The following is an 18,969-nucleotide window of genomic DNA, read 5'->3' on the forward strand; positions in this document are numbered from 1 at the left end:
GTCAGCAGCATTCAACACCATTTTCTGGAAATACTTTTTTCTGGGCTTTAATGATACCCCCCCCCCCCCCGCCCCCTTGGTTGCCTTGACCTCACCGGCAATTCCTTTTCAGCCTTCCTTGACGGGCTTTCCCTTCCTCACCAGAACACCAAATGCTGAAGAGCTCTAGAGCAGCGGTTCTCAACCTGTGGGTCGTGAACCCTTTGGGGGTCGAACGACCCTTTCACAGGGGTCGCCTAAGACCATCGGAAAACACATATATAATTACATATTATTTTTGTGATTAATCACTATGCTTTAATTATGTTCAATTTGTAACAATGAAAATACATCCTGCATATCAGATATTTACATTACGATTCATAACAGTAGCAAAATTACAGTTACTAAGTAGCAACAAAAATAATTTTATGGTTGGGGTCACCACAACATGAGGAATTGTATTAAAGGGTCGCGGCATTAGGAAGGTTGAGAACCACTGCTCTAGAGGTTGATCCTGGACTCCACTCTCCTCCCTATTTATATGTTCTCCCCAGGTAATCCCATTGGTTTTAAATACTCTCTCAACCTTAATAATAAAAAAAAAAAAAAAATACTCTCTCAAGTACAATGTGCCATTACCCTCTATATCCTTTCCCTGTATTAGCAATACAGTTTTTATCTGGGCATCTAATCATCCAGCTAAAGAGTATATTCTTCAGCCTCCCTTGCAAATAGATATGGCCATGTGACTACATTCTGAAAGGATGAGTGAAAAAATATTTGCAACTTCCAGGCTGTGCTTTTAAAGGTAAAGACATCTTCCCCTTCCCCCTTTCCCAACAGCTAAAATGTGGACTTGATAGCAAGATAGGTGGTGGCTAAGTCTCTACGATACCAGTAAGAAATAAACAAAAATCTAACTTATTTAAGGCACTATTATTTTGGGTCTGATTCGGCAGCTGACCTGATATCCTAACTAAATACCACCCCACATGCCAGTCACTCTCAAATTTTTATCTTCAACTCTAACTCTCCCTGGAACTATCTAGCTGTTTACAGGCCATGTCCTCTTCGGCTTCTCAAACTTAACATGGCCATTAGAGAAGTCTCAATTCCACCCCTCCCAAATCTGCTCCTCCCTCAGTGTCCCCCGTATCAGGAAAGAGTACCCTCATCCAAAAACCTAAGAGTTATTGTTGATTCCTTTCTTCCTTTCACTGCTCATATCAAAGCATCAGCAAGTACTATAGTAAACCTCAAATCTAGCTTTTCTCCATCACTAATACTACCACATAGTCTAAGCCACTGTCATCTCTCACATGAACCGAAAACCTCTTAACTGGTCTCCCTGCTTCCACTCCGGCCCCACCCACCACATTCCACTCTCTATATAGCAGCCAGATGACCTTTCCAAAATGAAAGAAATATTGAGTCATCTTCTCTCTTAAATGGCTTCCCATCATACTTAGAAAAAAATCCGAATTGTTTACCCTGACTTAGGTCTGCCTCCTTCTGTAACATCATCTTGTATCCACTCTTCTTGCTCAGTACTCTACAGCTACCCTGGCCCATCTTTCACAGTTACATTAAGCTTATTCCTATCTTAGGGTTTTCATAGTAGGGTTTTCCTCTTCTCCCTGATCCTCACATAGCTAATTCCGTGTCATTACTATCTCAGCTTAAGTGTCATTTCCTAAACAAGGCCTTTCCTTATCTAATCTAATGTAGCCCACACATTACCTTTTGTATAGTCTGGAAAGCACACAGCTGAATTTATCTATTTATTTTTTGGTCTATCATCTCTCCCCCGACTAGAATGGAAGTTTCATGAGAGCTCAACCCATTTTAGACTAGTTTACTACTGAATCCCAATGCCTAACACATAGTAGGTGCTTATTAAATGTTTTCTTAATGAATGAATGAATGAAGTAGAAAGAATTTTCATCTGGTGGCTTCGATTTTTTTTCTCTGTGAAGTAGGGAGCAAAATAATACTTTGGGAATGAAAAGGAAGAAGGTCCACAGATAATACAGAATAATGCTTTAAACAATTAAGTATTTAAATAAAAATAAAATTTTAAAAATTAAAGAAACTACTACTCAGTATAGGTCAGCCATGGGCAAACTACGGCCCGCGGGCTGGATCCGGCCCATTTGAAATGAATAAAACTAAAAAAAAAAAAAAGACCGTACCCTTTTATGTAATGATGTTTACTTAGAATTTATATTAGTTCACACAAACATTCCATCCATGCTTTTGTTCCGGCCCTCTGGTCCAGTTTAAGAACCAATTGTGGCCCTCGAGTCAAAAAGTTTGCCCACCCCTGGTATAGGTCAAGAATGCTTTACAAATAAACACAAAAAAAAGGCCAAAAAATAAAAGATAATACAGAGTTAGGGTGGTAATTATGAAGAATGGGGAAAAGAGCTGGGACTAATGTTTTTGTTTCTAGACCAATTCTTTTTCTTTTTTCTTTTTTTGTTTTATTGCTTAAAGTATTACAAAGAGTATTACATATGTCTCCTTTTTTTCCCCGCCCTTGACAACCCCCTGGCCTCACCTACCCCCCAGTGTCTTATGTCCATTGGTTATGCTTATATGCATGCATACAAGTCCTTCGGTTGATCTCTTACCGCCCCCCTCTAGCCCACCAACCCTCCCGGCCCTCCCGCTGTAGTTTGACAGTCTGTTCGAGGCAGCTCTGCCTCTGTATCTATTTTTGTTCATAAGTTTAAAATGGTCTTTATTATCCATAACTGAGTGAGATCATGTGGTATTTTTCCTTCATTGACTGGCTTATTTCATTTAGCATAATGCTCTCCAGTTCCATCCATGCTGTTGCAAATGATAAGAATTCCTTCTTTTTTACAGCAGCATAGTATTCCATTTTGTAGATGTACCACTGTTTTCTAATCCATTCATCTGCTGATGGGCACTTAAGCTGTTTCCAGATCTTCGCTATGGTAAATTGTGCTGCTATGAACATAGGGGTGCATATATCCTTTCTGATTGGTGTTTCTGGTTTCTTGGGATATATTCCTAGAAGTGGGATCACAAGGTCAAATGGGAGTTCCATTTCTAGTTTTTTGAGGAAACTCCATACTGTCTTCCATAATGGCTGCACCAGTCTGCATTCCCACCAGCAGTGAATGAGTGTTCCCTTTTCTCTGCATCCTCTCCAGCACTTGTCGTTTGTTGATTTGTTGATGATAGCCATTGTCACAGGTGTGAGATGATACCTCATTGTTGTTTTGATTTGCATCCCTCGGATGATTAGTGACTTTGAGCATGTTTTCATGTGTCTCTTGGCTTTCTGAATGTCCTCTTCTGAAAAGTGTCTATTTAGGTCCTTTGCCCATTTTTTGATTGGATTATCTTCCTTTTGTTAAGTTGTATGAGTTCCCTATAAATGTTGGAGATTAGGCCCTTATCAGATATGACATTGGCAAATATGTTCTCCCATGCAGTGGGCTTTCTTGTTGTTTTGTTGATGGTTTCTTTTGTTGTGCAGAAGCTTTTTATTTTGATGTAGTCACATTTATTTTCTCTTTAGTTTCCAATGCCCTAGGAGCTGTATCGGTGAAGAAATTGCTTCGGCATATGTCTGAGATTTTGTTGCCTTTGGATTCTTCTAGAATTTTTATGGTTTCCCGTCGTACATTTAAGTCCTTTATCCATTTTGAGTTTATTTTTGTGTATGGTGTAAGTTGGTGGTCTTATGGTCTGGTTTCATTTTTTTGCATGTATCTGTCCAATTTTCCCAACACCATTTATTGAAGAGACTATCTTGACTCCATTGTATGTTCTTGCCTCCTTTGTCAAATATTAATTGAGCATATTGGTTCGGGCCGATTTCTGGGCTCTCTATCCTATTCCATTGATCTATATGTCTGTTCTTGTGCCAGTACCAGGCAGTTTTGAGAACAGTGGCTTTGTAGTACAGCTTGATATCTGGTATTGAGATCCCACCTACTTTGTTCTTTCTCAGGATCGCTGCAGCTATTCGGGGTCTTTTTTTATTCCAGATGAATTTTTGGAGAGTTTGTTCTAGGTCTGTGAAATATGCCGTTGGTATTTTAATGGGGAGTGTATTGAATTTATAGATTGCTTTGGGTAGTAAAGACATTTTAATGATATTGATTCTACTAATCCAAGAACATGGTATGTTCTTCCATCTCTTTATGTCTTCCTCTATCTCTTTTTTCAACGTCCTATAGTTTTCTGAGTAGAGGTCTTTTACCTCCTTAGTTAAGTTTATTCCTAGGTAGCTTAATTTTTTTGGTGCAATGGTAAATGGGATTGTTTTTTTAGTCTCTCTTTCTGCAAGTTCACTATTGATGTATAGAAATGCCATAGATTTCTTGGCATTAATTTTGTATCCTGCTACATTGCCAAATTCATTTATTAAGTCTAATAGTTTTTTGATGGAGTCTTTACGGTTTTTTATGTATAATATCATGTCATCTGCAAATAAGGACAGTTTTACTTCTTCTTTTCCAACTTTGATGCCTTTTATTTCTTCTTGTCTAATTGCAATGGCTAACACTTCCAGTACTATGTCAAACAGGAGTGGTGAGAGTGGGCATCCCTGTCTTGTTCCTGTTCTTAGGGAAAATGGTGTTAGTTTTTGTCCATTGAGTATGATGTTGGCTGTGGACCTGTCATATATGGCTTTTATTATGTTGAGGTATGATCCTTCTATTCCCACCTTGCTGAGAGTTTTTATCAAAAATGGGTGTTGAATTTTGTCAAATGCTTTTTCTGCATCAATTGATATGACTATGTGGTTTTTTTCTTTCAATTTGTTTATGTGATGTATCACGTTTATTGATTTTTGGACATTGTACCATCCTTGCATCCCTAGGATAAATCCTACTTGGTCGTGGTGTATAATCTTTCTGATGTACTGCTGGATCCAATTTGCTAAGATTTTGTTGAGGATTTTGGCATTTATGTTCATGAGGGATACTGGCCTGTAATTCTCTTTCATTGTGTTGTCTTTACCTGGTTTTGGTATTAGGGTGATGCTGGCTTCATAGAATGAGCTTGGAAGTGTTCCTTCCTCTTGAATTTTTTGTAGTAGTCTGAGGAGGACAGGTTTTAGTTCTCCCTTGAATGTTTGGTAAAACTCCCCTGTGAAGCCGTCTGGTCCTGGGCTTTTGTTTGATGGAAGCTTTTTGATGACTGTTTCAATTTCTCCATAGTTATTGGCCTATTGAGAGTTTTGGATTCTTCCTGATTGAGTTTTGGAATGTATTTTTCTAGGAATATATCCATTTCCTCCAGGTTGTCTAGTTTGTTGGAGTAGAGTTGTCCATAGTATTTTTTAACAATCATTTGTATTTCTGTGGGGTCTGTTGTTATTTCGCCTCTATCATTTCTGATTTTGTTTATTTGGGTCCACTCTCTTTGCTTCTTGGTGAGCTTGGCTAGAGGTTCATCAATCTTGTTTATCCTTTCAAAGAACCAGCTCTTGGTGTCATTGATTTTATGTATTGTTTTTTTGGTCTCTATGTCCTTTATTTCGGCTCTAATCTTTATTATCTCCTTCCTTCTGCTCACTCTGGGCTTTACTTGTTGCTCTCTTTTTAATTCTTTGAGATGTAGTTAAATGATTTACTACCATTTTTTCTTGTTTTTTGAGATAGGCCTGTAGAGCTATAAACTTCCCTCTCAGAAATGCTTTCATTGTGTCCCATAGGTTTAGGATTGTTGTGTTTTCATTGTCATTAGTTTCCAGGATGTTTTTCATTTCTTCTTTGATCTCATTGGTAATCCAATCAATATTTAATAACATGCTATTCAGCTTCCAAGTGTTTGAGTATTTTGAGTTGTTTTTATTGTAGTTTATTTCTAATATTATGCCATTGTGGTCTGAGAAGATGCTTGGTATGATTTCAATCTTGAATTTGGGGACACTTTGTTTGTGACCCAATATGTGGTCTATTTTTGAATATGTCCCATGAGCACTTGAGAAGAACGCATATTCCGTGGCTTTTGGATGAAATGTTCTGAAGATGTCAATTAAGTCCATCTGATCTAGTGAGTCATTTAGGATTGCTGTTTCTTTGCCGATTTTTTTTCTAGAGGATTTATCCAGGGATGTCAGTGGTGTATTAAAGTCCCCTACTATGATTGTATTGTTGTCAATCTCTCCCTTGATATCTTCCAGGAGATTTTTTTATGTATTTGGGTGCTCCTGCATTGGGTGCATATATGTTTATCAGGGTTATATCCTCTTGTTGTATTGATCCCTTTAGTATTATGAAGTGGCCTCCCTTATCTCTTGTTATGGCCTTCACATTGAGGTCTATTTTGTCCAATATAAGTATTGCTACCCCAGCTCTTTTTTCATTTCCATTTGCCTGAAAGATTTTTCCATCCCTTCACTTTCAGTCTGTGTGGGTCCCTTCTTCTGAGGTGGGTCTCTTGTAGACAGCAAATGTATGGGTCATGTTATTTTAGCCATTCAGCCACTCGATGTCTTTTGATTGGAGCACTTAGTCCATTTACGTTTAAAGTTATTATTGAAAGGTACTTGTTTGTAGCCATTTCTATTTTTTTGTGGCTGTTTTCTTTTTGAGCTTTTTATTTCTTCTTTTTACACCAGTCCCTTTAGCATTTCTTGCATTGCTGACTTGGTGGTGATAAACTCCCTTAGCCTTTTTTGTCTGTGAAGCTTCTTATTTCCCCTTCAATTGTGAATGATAGCCTAGCTGGATAGAGTATTCTTGGATTCAGTCCCTTGCTTTGCATCACTTTGTAAATTTCCGTCTATTCTTTTCTGGCCTGATGTGTTTCTGTTGAGAAATCATTTGCTAATCTAATGGGAGATCCCTTGTATGTAACTTTCCGTCTCTCTCTTGCAGCCTGTAAGATTCTCTCTTTGTCCTGAACATTTGCCATGGTAATTATGATGTGTCTTGGTGTGGGTCTTTTCAGGTTCACCTTGTTTGGGACTCTCTGTGCTTGTGTGACTTTTTTCTTCCCCACCTCAGGGAAGTTTTCTGATATTATTTCTTCAAATAGGTTTTCTAAGTCTTGTTCCTCTTTCTGTTGTTCTGGCACCCCTATTATTTGTATGTTGTTTCGTTTCATGTTGTCCCATAGCTCCCTTAGGCTCTCCTCCTATCTTTTAATTTTTTTCTCCAATTGCAGTTCAGTTTGGGTGTGTTTTGCTTCCCTGTCTTCTAATTCGCTAATTCGGTCCTCTGCTTCTCCTAGTCTACTGTTGAAACTTTCAATGGTGTTTTTTATTGCAGCTATATCACTCTTCATTTCTTCTTGGTTCTTACATAATTTATTGATTTTTTCATCCATTTCTTTTTGATTCTTACATAACTTGTTGATTTTTTCATCCGTTTCTTCTTGATTCTTGCATAAGTTGTTGATTTTTTCCTCCACCCGGTTTATGCATTCTAGGACCCTTAATCTGAATTCTTTTTCTGTCATGCTGCATGCCTCTGTTTCACTTAGCTGCTTTTCTGGCGAGTCCTTTTCTTTCCTTTGGGGGTTTCTTTGTTTACCCATGTTTGATCTCACTGACATATCTAGATGTTGAGTCAGTCAGGGGTTGCTCCTCAGGTGGCAGTGGCTCCTCGGGCTGTGGTTGCTCCTCTGGCGGTTGTGGTAGCAGCTGCTCCTCAGTTGACAGCAGCACCTCTGGTGGGTGCTGTTCATAGCTGTGCTGGGTCCTCTGGCTGGTAGGGGGAGGCTTCACACAAAGCTGCTGTTCCTCAGACAGAGGATGTGCTGATCACGAAGCTGCTGTTCCTTGGATGGGGGCGGGCTACACACACAGCTGATACTCCTTGAACTGGGGCGGACTGCTCACGTGGCTGCTGATCCTTGAATGGGGGCTGGCTGCACGCTGCTGTTGTTCCTCTGATGTGGTGGGCTGCTTGTGGGGCTACTGCTCCTAGGACCGGCTGCTGCTCCTCATACCAGGGTGGGCTGTCGCTGCTCCTCGAATGGGGCCAGGCCGCTCGCAGAACTGCTGCTCCTCGGATCGGGGCGGGCTGCTCACAGAGCTGCTGTTCCTTGGATTGGGCAGGCTGCTCATGCGGCTGCTGCTGCTTGGGTGAGGGCAAAATGCTTGTGCAGCTGCTGCTCCTCGGACTAGTGCAGGGTGTGCGCAGCTGCTGCTCCTCGGATGGGGGCGGGGTGCGCAGGGCTGCTGCTCCTCAGACGTAGGAAGACTGCTCGTGCGGCTGCTGCTCCTCGGACAGGTCGGACTGCTCATGTGGTTGCTGCCCTTCGGACAGAGAAGTGGGCCACTCACACAGCTGCTGCTCCTTGGACAGAGGCAGGCCATATGAGGCTGCTGCTCTTAGGCTCGAGGCAGGCTGCTCATGGGGCTGATGCTCCCTGGACAAAAGCGCGCCGCTCATGTGTCTGCTGCTCACGTGGTTGAAAAAATGTGAAGAGAATTAGGAAATAAAGGAACCAACAAACAAACAAACAAAAAAATGGAGAACAAAGAAAGGAGCAAAAAAAAAAAAGCAAACAAAAAAAAGGGAAAACAAAGAAAAAAAAGCTAACAAAATAATAATAAAAAAATAAAAATGAAAAATTGAAATGTCATTCCTTTGGCTGGCTTAACATCCCAGTTTTCTGGAATGTCTGTGATTTTGTTGTTGTTGTTGCTGGGACTCCAATTCTTTTTCTATGAACTACATATATGTTTTCCATTAGCTATAGAAATATATTTGCATATAGACAGTATTAGGACTCAGACTAATGTTAACCAGTTACCTGCCACGATATTTTGAATTTAATTAAAAAAGGTCTGCCGCTTGCGTCTAAAGATGCTTATGGCGTACAAATGGTTAATGATAGGATAAGCCCGGTTAGCAAATTCATTAATCATCCTACTTACACTTTAGTTATTAAGGCGGCATCTTATTTAGAATTGCCATTTAGTCTGAAGTATTGACTAAAGGGACTCTACTAGCCCCAGAAAATGAAAGACTAGCACTCATATACTGATAACACATTCTCCCTTCAACACAGCCATCAAAGACACAATTAACTAAGAAACTCTTAGCTCTAACTGATATTACAAAGACAATAAAGCCAAGCCAGCATGGCTCAGTGGTTGAGTGTTAACCTATAAACCAGGAGATCATGGTTTGATTCCCAGTGAGGGCACATGCCTAGGTTGCGGGCTCAATCCCCAATGTGGGGTGTGCAGGAGGCATCTGATCAATGATACTCTCTCATCGTTGATGTTTATGTTTCTACTAGAGGCCCAGTGCACAAATTCGTGCACAGGTGGGGTCCCTCAGCCTGGCCGAGGTGGGGGGAGGGGCCACGGGAAGTTGGCTCTGGGAGCGCAAAGACCACCAGGGGGCAGCTCCTGTGTTGAGCATCTGCCCTCTGGTGGTCAGTGCATGTCATAGCGACTGGTTGACCAGTCATTCGGTTGTAATGGTCACTTAGGCTTTTATATATATAGGTCCTTCTCTCACCCTTCCTCTCTGAATCAATACACACACACACACACATATATGTATACATATATATATATATATATACATACATATATATATACATACATATACACACACACACACAATTAATAAACAAAGACAATAAAAATATAAGTAGAGCCTTAAAAAGCTTGGTAATCAGTGTGCTTTATGTAGATTTTAAGCTACATTTGGTCATTAACTTCATTCACTCATTGATAAAAATGTATGTCATCATACATTTTTTAATAATTCATATATATCTATTAAGCCTAGTCAGCTGAAATATAAGCAAAGGTAGATACCTGTTTCTCTTCCAATCTGCCGTGTTCCTAGATTGATCACAGGTGTTCCAAAAGCTCCAACCTCTCGTACCCCACAACTGCTGTTCCCAATCACACAACCAGCGTGGGCAACCAACTGTATAAACTGTTCAAATGGGACATGTTTAACTGCACGAAAATTGGGATGATGCTCGATGCCCTTCTTCCGCATCACTCGAACCATCTCTTTGCTCCCTGTGAAAATGAACAGAACCAACTATTACATGGTTTATGAGAGAAACAATTTTCATTGGCAAGTATAACACCACTTAAAGAAATCTTCCCATAAATACTCATAACAGTTATTCAGGAAATAGTCATTTCAATTGTTGATCTTTTCATGAGTGATGACTAGTTGTCTGGTTAGCTCTCTGCTTCAACTCATCTAGAAACTTTAAACAGCAATAGTTTGGACTTTTCAAACAGCACCCAGCAAAGCAAATACCTTTTGTAAATTCCCCAGTAAAAGTCTTTACCTTAAACAACAAGAGGCTCAAGACAGGCCACTAGTTTCTATTTCTGAAGCTGGGTGTTCCTAAATGGAAAGGTCTCAGGCTCCACCCATCAAGCTGACAACAGCTCAGTGGGATAGTTCTCCCACTTATGTGGACTAAGCTCCAAGAAAATACAGATAGATTCTGTTACTGTGGCTGATATCTTATTTTAAACTAGAGGCCCGGTGCACGAAATTCATGCACAGGAGGGGTCCCTCAGACCAGCCTGCACCCTCTCCAATCCGGGACCCTGCGGGGAAGTCCAACTGCCTCTCACAATCCAGAACTGCTGGCTCCTAACTGCTCATCTGCCTGCCTTCCTGATCACCCCTAACTACCCCTGCCTGCCTGCCTGCCTAATCACCCCTAACTGCTCCTCTACCGGCCTGATCACCCCTAACTGCTTCTCTGCTGGCCTGATTGCCCCTAACCACCACTGCCTCACTCCACACCCAGGACCCAGGACCCAGGACTCCCTCCTCTGGCCGGTCGCAGGCACCCAGGACCCAAGCTTCCCTGCCTCTGGCTGGCCGCAGGCACCCAGGACCCAGGCCGGCTGTGCCCGGGCCGGCCGCAGCCACAGGTGCCTGGGACTGCAGGGCAGGCAGCCGAGACTGCGGGGTGTGCAACTTGTCCCTCTCCCAGGCCGAAGCCCTAGCCGCCAGCGCCCAGGACCGTGGGGCGGGCGGCTTGTCCTCTCCTGGGCTGCAGCCCTAGCCGCTGGTGCCTGGGACTGCAGGGTGGGCGGCTTGTCCCTCTCCCAGGCTGCAGCCTGGCTGGTCCCCATTCCTCTCTCACGAGCTCATTTGTACCTGGCTGGTCCCCATTCCTCTCTTCCCAGTGTTGAGTGTCTGAGCCGTTACGGCGTGAGGGCATGATGACCATTTGCATATTAGCTCTTTATTATATAGGATGTGTGATTTTAAATAATGTTACAGATATATGAGGGAGAGGCCTCTCTGCTTGCCTCTCTACTCACCCTTCCCTAGCTACCAAGGGAAGCAAAGTTGCTAATCTGGTTGGTTAGAAGGCAGGACAGCAATCACACTGCATTCCCCAGTGGGCAGTAGCCACTGATTTAACAAAAGCTGGGAATGCAGTGTTCTCTCTCCTTTTAACTTTCTCTGTGTAGTGAGATAATAGAGACAGGGTCTACTCTTTAGCACAGGCCCAGCCATGCCTATAACCATTGCAGAATGCGAGAAGGTGCTACTATTCCAAGATTCAAATTTGGGCTCAGTTGAAGGCTTGTTTTTGGCCTTAAGCCTAGATTACAGATACTAATCATGCTTTCCTGAGGGTTCTATATTACAGAACTGGGTACTAAACAGATAATGAGAAAATGATGCCTTGATTCTTATTTCCCTATTGTTCCTTGTGTATATTTTATCAAAAACTCCGTGAGAAGGAAAGGGGAGTGGTAGGCATGATTTAGGCATTCCTGGGACCCTTTACTTTCAGAAGGGAAAAATATTTCTAATTGAAGGTATATACAATCAGGAAAGTATATTAAAAACAAAACACAATTGGCAATGAATATTAAACAAGAGAGATATATAATTACAAATATTTACACAGAAGTTTAAAGGATTATAAAAGAAGAAATGTTAAGGTTTCAGAAATATTGTTAAATTACCTGGACAAAATCGGGGTTGTGGGTTAACTTTTTTTTTTTCCAATTACCACTAAGACAAGGATTCTTTCAGAGAAAGATGATGACATCATGACATTGCAGAAAACAGTCCTGCCTCCTTTTCCACAAAGTGCCTAACAGCTCAGCAATGAGTAGTGTCAGCTAATAATGAATATTTGAAAATTCTTTATGTCAGGCACTTCTCATTCATATCTCCTATCTCCATTAACATGGTTAAGGTCTCACTAGCACCAAAGCCTATAGTACCACCCACTGGTAGGTGATCAATAAGGTCAGGCTTGGGGATCAACTGGGGACTCTAGATCTAAATTGTTTAAACTCAAGATTACTTTAAGGTACAGTTAATATAAAGAAGAGGCCGAAACCGGTTTGGCTCAGTGGATAGAGCGTCGGCCTGTGGACTGAGGGGTCCCGGGTTTGATTCCGGTCAAGGGCATGTACCTGGGTTGCGGGCACATCCCCAGTGGGGGTGTGCAGGAGGCAGCTGATCGATGTTTCTCTCTCATCGATGTTTCTAACTTTCTATCTCTCTCCCTTCCTCTCTGTAAAAAATCAATAAAATATATTTAAAAAAAAAAAGAAGAGAAGAAATAATAATATGGCTATTTTACTGTAGTCAGTGGAATCATTACTTTAATAAAGATACTCTTTCAATTTCTAAGGCTTGTCTCTTTGCTATTGCATTTTCTCACTGGTGTAAACTGGAGGAAAGAGATTTAATATAAAACTAGAATAAAGATTAGAGAGATTTTTCTTTTTCTTAGTATTAAGTTTCTACTAGACTTTACAAAAACATCACAATCTCTTCAATCTGCTACAAAATTGGTGATCCTTTGAAAACTGCAACGCATTTCAGAATACAGCAGCCTTCAATATAAAATGAGCAAGACAGGAAGGGCAGTCAAAAGAAGACATAACAGAAACGTACAATTGGAAAGGTAGGTGGCACCAATTACCTGCATCGATATTTGGAAACAGAACTAGGGTCCGCTTGTTAAATGAGATAAGTGCATCCAATGTTAACTCAAACATTTTAATGGAATGCTTAATGTCAGTGGTCACGGGGTGTTGTAGAGCAACAATGTAATCTTTAGGTTTTACATCATCACCTGTTCAAAGAAACATCAAACCACATTGCTTCATTAGTTAAGAATCTCAAAGGAGGAAGAAGAAAATTCCAAAAGGCAGATCCCCGTCTGTGCTTTTACAAATGATAAGGAAAAAAGGTTGTTACATTTTAAGCCAGTCATCCAAATTGGGTTCAAATGATAAAAACTTATAGCAAAAAGTCCAAGGATTCGACAAACTTAACATTTTACAAAGGTGCTTGCTACCACAAACAAAATATATTACTTTAAATAGAAGACACTAACTAGAATTCATTCTTTCAAGTCCAAAATATTCCAAAGCATTAGAAAACTGAATCTTCCCAATTTCAAACTAGTGTCTTTAATGAATTATCAGCAATACCAATGAATAATAATATGTTGCAAATCAGGACATTCAGAGGTTGAATGAGCATTAAATATATTTCATATAATACATAGGAGCTTCCTCTACCATCACCCACCAGATTCAACAAATGGCTAATATTTCTAACTCTGTTCAAAGGATGAGAATGGTTTCACTTATCCCAATGCTAGGATCCCAAGGACAGTTCCTCAGCAAAGATTTAAGTGTAAATTGGTCAGATGGACAGTGCAATGCCAAAGAACACAGAACATTTATCAATAGGTCCTATATTATCCCATAAAATGGGCTCCAGTCACTTATTTTTTAATGAGTATATTTATTTGTGATATTAACTTTAATGATCAATTTTACAATGCATTATATATTATTAATTTCAAAATTCAAACATAGCAGTTTATTTTTTATGATTTAATGGCAACAGAATTTTTACTAAGAATCTTCAGTAGTAACTGATTTAAAAACTATAGGTTCCCGCCCTAACCGGTTTGGCTCAGTGGAGAGCATCAGCCTGTGGACTGAAGGGTCCCAGGTTCGATTCTGGTCAAGGGCATGTGCCTTGGTTGTGGGCACATCCCCAGTGGGAAGTGTGCAGGAGGCAGCTGATCGATGTTTCTCTCTCATCGATGTTTCTAGCTCTCTATCCCTCTCCCTTCCTCTCTGTAAAAAATCAATAAAATATATTAAAAAATACTATAGGTTCCCAAATTATATTTAAAAAATTATTGATCCTATATTATGTTCCAAAATAGGGTTAGGGGGATATAATTATTAAATTTTTGTGCAAAGTAGAAATTTTTTTGTGCAAAGGCCTAAAAGAATCTATCAGAATCGAAAGTCTAGAAAGATGAGTTCAACATAAATTTAAGTAATTCACTAGATATAGATCAGGGCCTTTAGAAACTATGAGGAGAGCTGAACCAGCATGGCTCAGTGGCTGAGCGTTGACCTATGAACCAGGAGGTCATGGTTCAATTCTCATTCAGAGCACATGCCCAAGTTGCAAGCTCGACCTCCAGTGGGGGGCATGCATGAGGCAGCCAATCAATGATTCTCTCTCATCATTGATGTTTCTACCTTTTTCTCCCTCTCCCTTCCTCTCTGAAATAAATAAAAAAATAAAAAATAAATAAACAACAAACTATGGGGAGAGAAACAACAATGAAAGAGATAAAAGATAAGGTACAAGTTGGTCCTGCTATAATGCACGTTTCTATAATGTGAATTAGCTCATCTGTGGTTGGTAAATAAAGGAATGATGTCAGCCTTTAATGTATAGTTTAGTTATTCATACATGATTCCCCATGGCTACATACAAAGAACCTTAATGTAAATGTACACAATGTTGCTAATATTTTTATTAGGAGGAAGACAGCACCTGTCAGAGGGCCCCTTCACCCCACATTCTTTCTCTTGGTTCACTGCGCCCATGTACTCTGTCTTGAGAACACTTTTGGGACAAGTGTCTCTGACCATGGCTGTGCGTGTGTGTAGGGGGGAGAGGGGGACAGTTTTACTTTGAGAGTGAAGATGTCAGAGAGGTTCTGTGGTCCCATGCAGAGGATTATTCTACATAACTTATGGTTACAACTTATTGCTAAGGGGAAAGTGGGAGATGAAGAAAAATTCCAGCAGTTAACCCCAAGAGAATTTCCATTTCTCATTTATTTTCTCCTTTAAGTGTGATTAAGAAATATCTGCACTATATAGAAAATAACCATATAATGCGAAATTGCACTTTGTAACTCAAGACTCGATCTGGAGCTAGATTCTTTATAAAAGAAGGATAGCTACAGAGCAAAAACTAGTGAAAAAGAAAACACAGGACAATAAGCTGGAGCTACCCATCTCTGGCAATAATACATTTTGTGCAAAGCTTCTCAATGCACAACTTCTGACATTATCACTCTGCCTTTATCCCCAGAACTCAGTCAGCAGTTTCAACCCTTCCACACAACCCTTTCCATTAAGGTACCATCATTTTGTTTTGTGTTCAAGTTCTATATTTACTGTGGCATTTCTTTCAATATTGGGAATTTAACATGTCTTTTTAACTTAGCTAATATTTTTATTAGGACTGTTATTTATTAATGTTCTGGTTACAAAGTTGCAATCCTATTTTTTCCTGTAAGTAAGGTGGTAAACATCAGAAGAAGCAGGTACAGACATTGCACAATGTATCATTGCTAGGGGTAGGTGGCTTGGGCTCATTGTCTTGTTCCCACTCACCCCATCCCAAAACACACACTGTTGTTTTTTAAATCAAGTTTTTGCTCATTTGTCATCTTTCTTTTCATAAACTGCTCAAGTGGTTCCAAATAGAACTTTAAGCCCTTCAAGTACAAGCTTGCTACATTCTGCTTTATAAGGATTATTTTCTATTCATTACAGGTTTTTCAAAAATCCAAAGTTTGTCAGAATACATATAAGAGCTAACAATATAATCAGAACAGAATGAAAGAATGTTTGCTTAGAAGCATACAAAAAGAAGAGACTAAAGAGACAAGTTTCTTCCACTAGCATTATCTAGACAGAGTTCTTAATAATTACAAATCTGTCCAAGAATAAGAAATATGTAGAATGGATTAACTTCTATAATATGAAAGCCTGATCCCTTTCCTGTTTCAATGTGATCTGATTTAAAATATGCACAATCACCTATTATTCATTAACTTCATTTTCCAATAGTTCTACCTCTTTAAAAAGGAGAGCCCCGCCAGCACCGGTTTGGCTCAGTGGATAGAGCGTCGGCCTGCGGACTGAAAGGTCCCAGGTTCGATTCCAGTCAAGGGCATGTACCTGGGTTGCGGGCACATCCCCAGTAGGGAGTGTGCAGGAGGCAGCTGATCGATGTTTCTCTCTCATCGATGTTTCTAACTCTCTATCCCTCTCCCTTCCTCTCTGTAAAAAATCAATAAAATATATTTTAAAAAAAAAAAAAAAAAAAAAGGAGAGCCCTAAGTACCTCAACAGATAATTAACCCTGGTTTGTTCTCTAGATAGTACTCTATAATAAATTAACCAAATGAAATTCTATTTGTAACCCTATTTTCTTTGCCTCTGTTTAGCAAAGGTAATTCCAGGAGGCTAGATCAAGGAACATTGAAGATTTCAGACCTTAATGCTTATTTACATATATAACAAACTCTGGTAGTACAACTATGACTTTGCTTTTAATCATCATCATCATAATCCTTTTTCATAAATACTTATGGCTTATTAACTGCTTTCAACATTCCTTGTCTCATATGAGTATTCCAACAATCATGTAACAAAGACATTAGAAATAAAAATAACATATTTTTCATTGCACTAAAAACCAAAATAAAGGAAAACAAACATAAAAACACCCATCATTCTACTAACCAGAAATAAATATTATAAATGACTTGGTGTACATACTTTCTTGAACTTTCCATTATGTTACTGTTTTCATAAAAATGGCATATCATACATAAATTTTGTAGCTTGCTTCCCCCCCTTTTGCTATGTCAGGATCTATTTCTGTAACTAAATATTCACCCATCACATTATATCTAATGGATTAAAAGCATTCCACTGTATAAATATATCATAGATTCAATCCATTGAGCCTACTTTACAGAAAAGGTGAGTCTCGAGAGGTGAAGTCATACCATAGAGTAAGATCTATGAACTAAAGCCTTAGCCTTCTGATTGCTAATGGCATATTCCATCCACGATAGTTTCTGGAAGGGCTAAAACATACCCAGTACTGACAAACACAACCATTAAGACTGAATAAAGTCTGATACATACCTAGCCACATGCGAATGATGCTCATGTAGTCCTTGTTCTTGGCACAGAGGAGTTTGTCATAGGAAGGACAGCCTGCCAGAAGGATGCGATCATGGTCCTCACACATGGATATCAGGTGTTGCTCTGCGCTTCGGGTGCAGCACACATGATAATGAGCCAGTTTTGTTATGGCGTGTCTAATGGAATCGTCAATGGTCCCACTGACTTCCCCACCTTCAATGTGAAGGATTCGGATGTTCATCAAGGCAGCAGATGTTGCCAGTGCCAGGGCATCGAACCTGTCTCCATGGACAATCATGATATCAGGCTTCAGGCGATTAAGGACATCTGGTAGCTTCACTAGGGCCAGGCCTACTGACTCAACCATAGCTGCCTCATCTTCCCCTCTAACAATCGTGTGTAGCCTGGTGTTAATGTCGAAGTCATCTTGCTCAATCATGCGGTATGTATTTCTGAAGCAAGAGAGAAATAAAGATGTGAGAGCATGTTCTTAAATACAGGACCACAAAAACATGAGAAAAGCAATCTAAAAGCAACTCTGAAGAGAGAAATATTTTATAAAATTTCCTTGTTAAATAAATTGAAGTATAACTTACAAAAAAACAAAAACAGACCATAAATGCATAGATCACTTGATTAATTTTCCTACCTGCATTACCCTGTAGCCACCACCCAGATTAGGACATAACCATCCAGCATCTTGGAAATCTCACTTGTGCCCCTCTCAGTGAGTCCCTGGAGGGAAAGCTATCTGAGGGAGAATTTTTTTATTAGGAAAAAAGAGACCAAAATTTACATTGGTCATGACATTTTCTTTTTTTTTCTATATTTATAAATTTTTAAAAATAAATATGCTACTTAATAGGGAAAAATGTTACTTATAAAAGCAAAGCCCATTTTAAAAACATAGTAGGGAACCAGGACACCAGACATATCACAACAATACCAATTCCTGAATGATGGGAATTACCACCTGATTTCCTTGTATGGTACTATCAATGCAGCCTGGCTCTGATTGGAGCAAAATGTAAGTTTCACAGCATAAACTGGCTGTGAAATGCCGTTTCAAGCTTCAGTAACCACAGCAATACTCAATGTCTTAAGGTTTCCTGTCAGTTATGGTAAGATTCTAAAAGATATGGCTATTTTACTAAATACATAATACATTTATTATTTAAAAATTGGAAAATACTGAAAATTATCATCCATAAACCTACACTCAGTGTTATTTTGATTTTTTCTAGCCATTTTATGCATAATATTTTATCCTGGTTGAGATTACATACAATTTTGTAATCTACTTAATTCACGTAATACTAATTTTCTCTGATCATGATGGATTCTTTACATACATCATTGTACATTATATGGATATCTAGTAGTCACTTCATAGATTCCTTTGGATTTTCCTATACAAGTTGTGTTCCTGTAAATAAAGACAATTTTTTAAAAATATATTTTATTGATTTTTTTACAGAGAGGAAGGGAGAGGGATCGAAAGTTAGAAACATCGATCAGCTGCCTCCTGCACACTGCCTACTGGGGATGTGCCCACAACCAAGGTACACGCCCTTGACTGGAATCGAACCTGGGACCCTTGAGTCTGCAGGCTGACGCTCTATCTACTGAGCCAAACCGGTTAGGGCAAGACAATCTTTATGTCTTTATATATCTTGCTTTAGTGTACTGGCTGTTATATCTAGCACAAGTTGAAGAGAAGTGGTGAAAGTGGAAGTCCTTACCTTGTTCCCAATTTTAGGAGGAAAGCATAAATTTTATGTTAGCTATAGGCTTTTCAC

The 18,969-nt window shown here is 39.6% G+C and overlaps 1 protein-coding gene across 1 annotated transcript in view; it reads right to left on the minus strand.

Moving 5' to 3' along the window:
- Positions 1 to 18,969, minus strand: part of GNE (glucosamine (UDP-N-acetyl)-2-epimerase/N-acetylmannosamine kinase) — a 45,490-nt gene that overhangs the window by 15,838 nt on the left and 10,683 nt on the right. Inside the window, exons 3-5 of the mRNA XM_081102926.1 lie at positions 17,171 to 17,622; positions 12,880 to 13,032; positions 9,758 to 9,970 (exon numbers count right to left, since the gene is read on the minus strand). Of these exons, the coding sequence (XP_080959052.1) occupies positions 9,758 to 9,970; positions 12,880 to 13,032; positions 17,171 to 17,622 (818 nt within the window). The remainder of the gene's footprint in view (positions 1 to 9,757; positions 9,971 to 12,879; positions 13,033 to 17,170; positions 17,623 to 18,969) is intronic.

The sequence above is a fragment of the Myotis nattereri genome (assembly GCF_964212035.1).
Source record: "Myotis nattereri genome assembly, chromosome: 12".
Taxonomy (NCBI): Eukaryota; Metazoa; Chordata; class Mammalia; order Chiroptera; family Vespertilionidae; genus Myotis; species Myotis nattereri.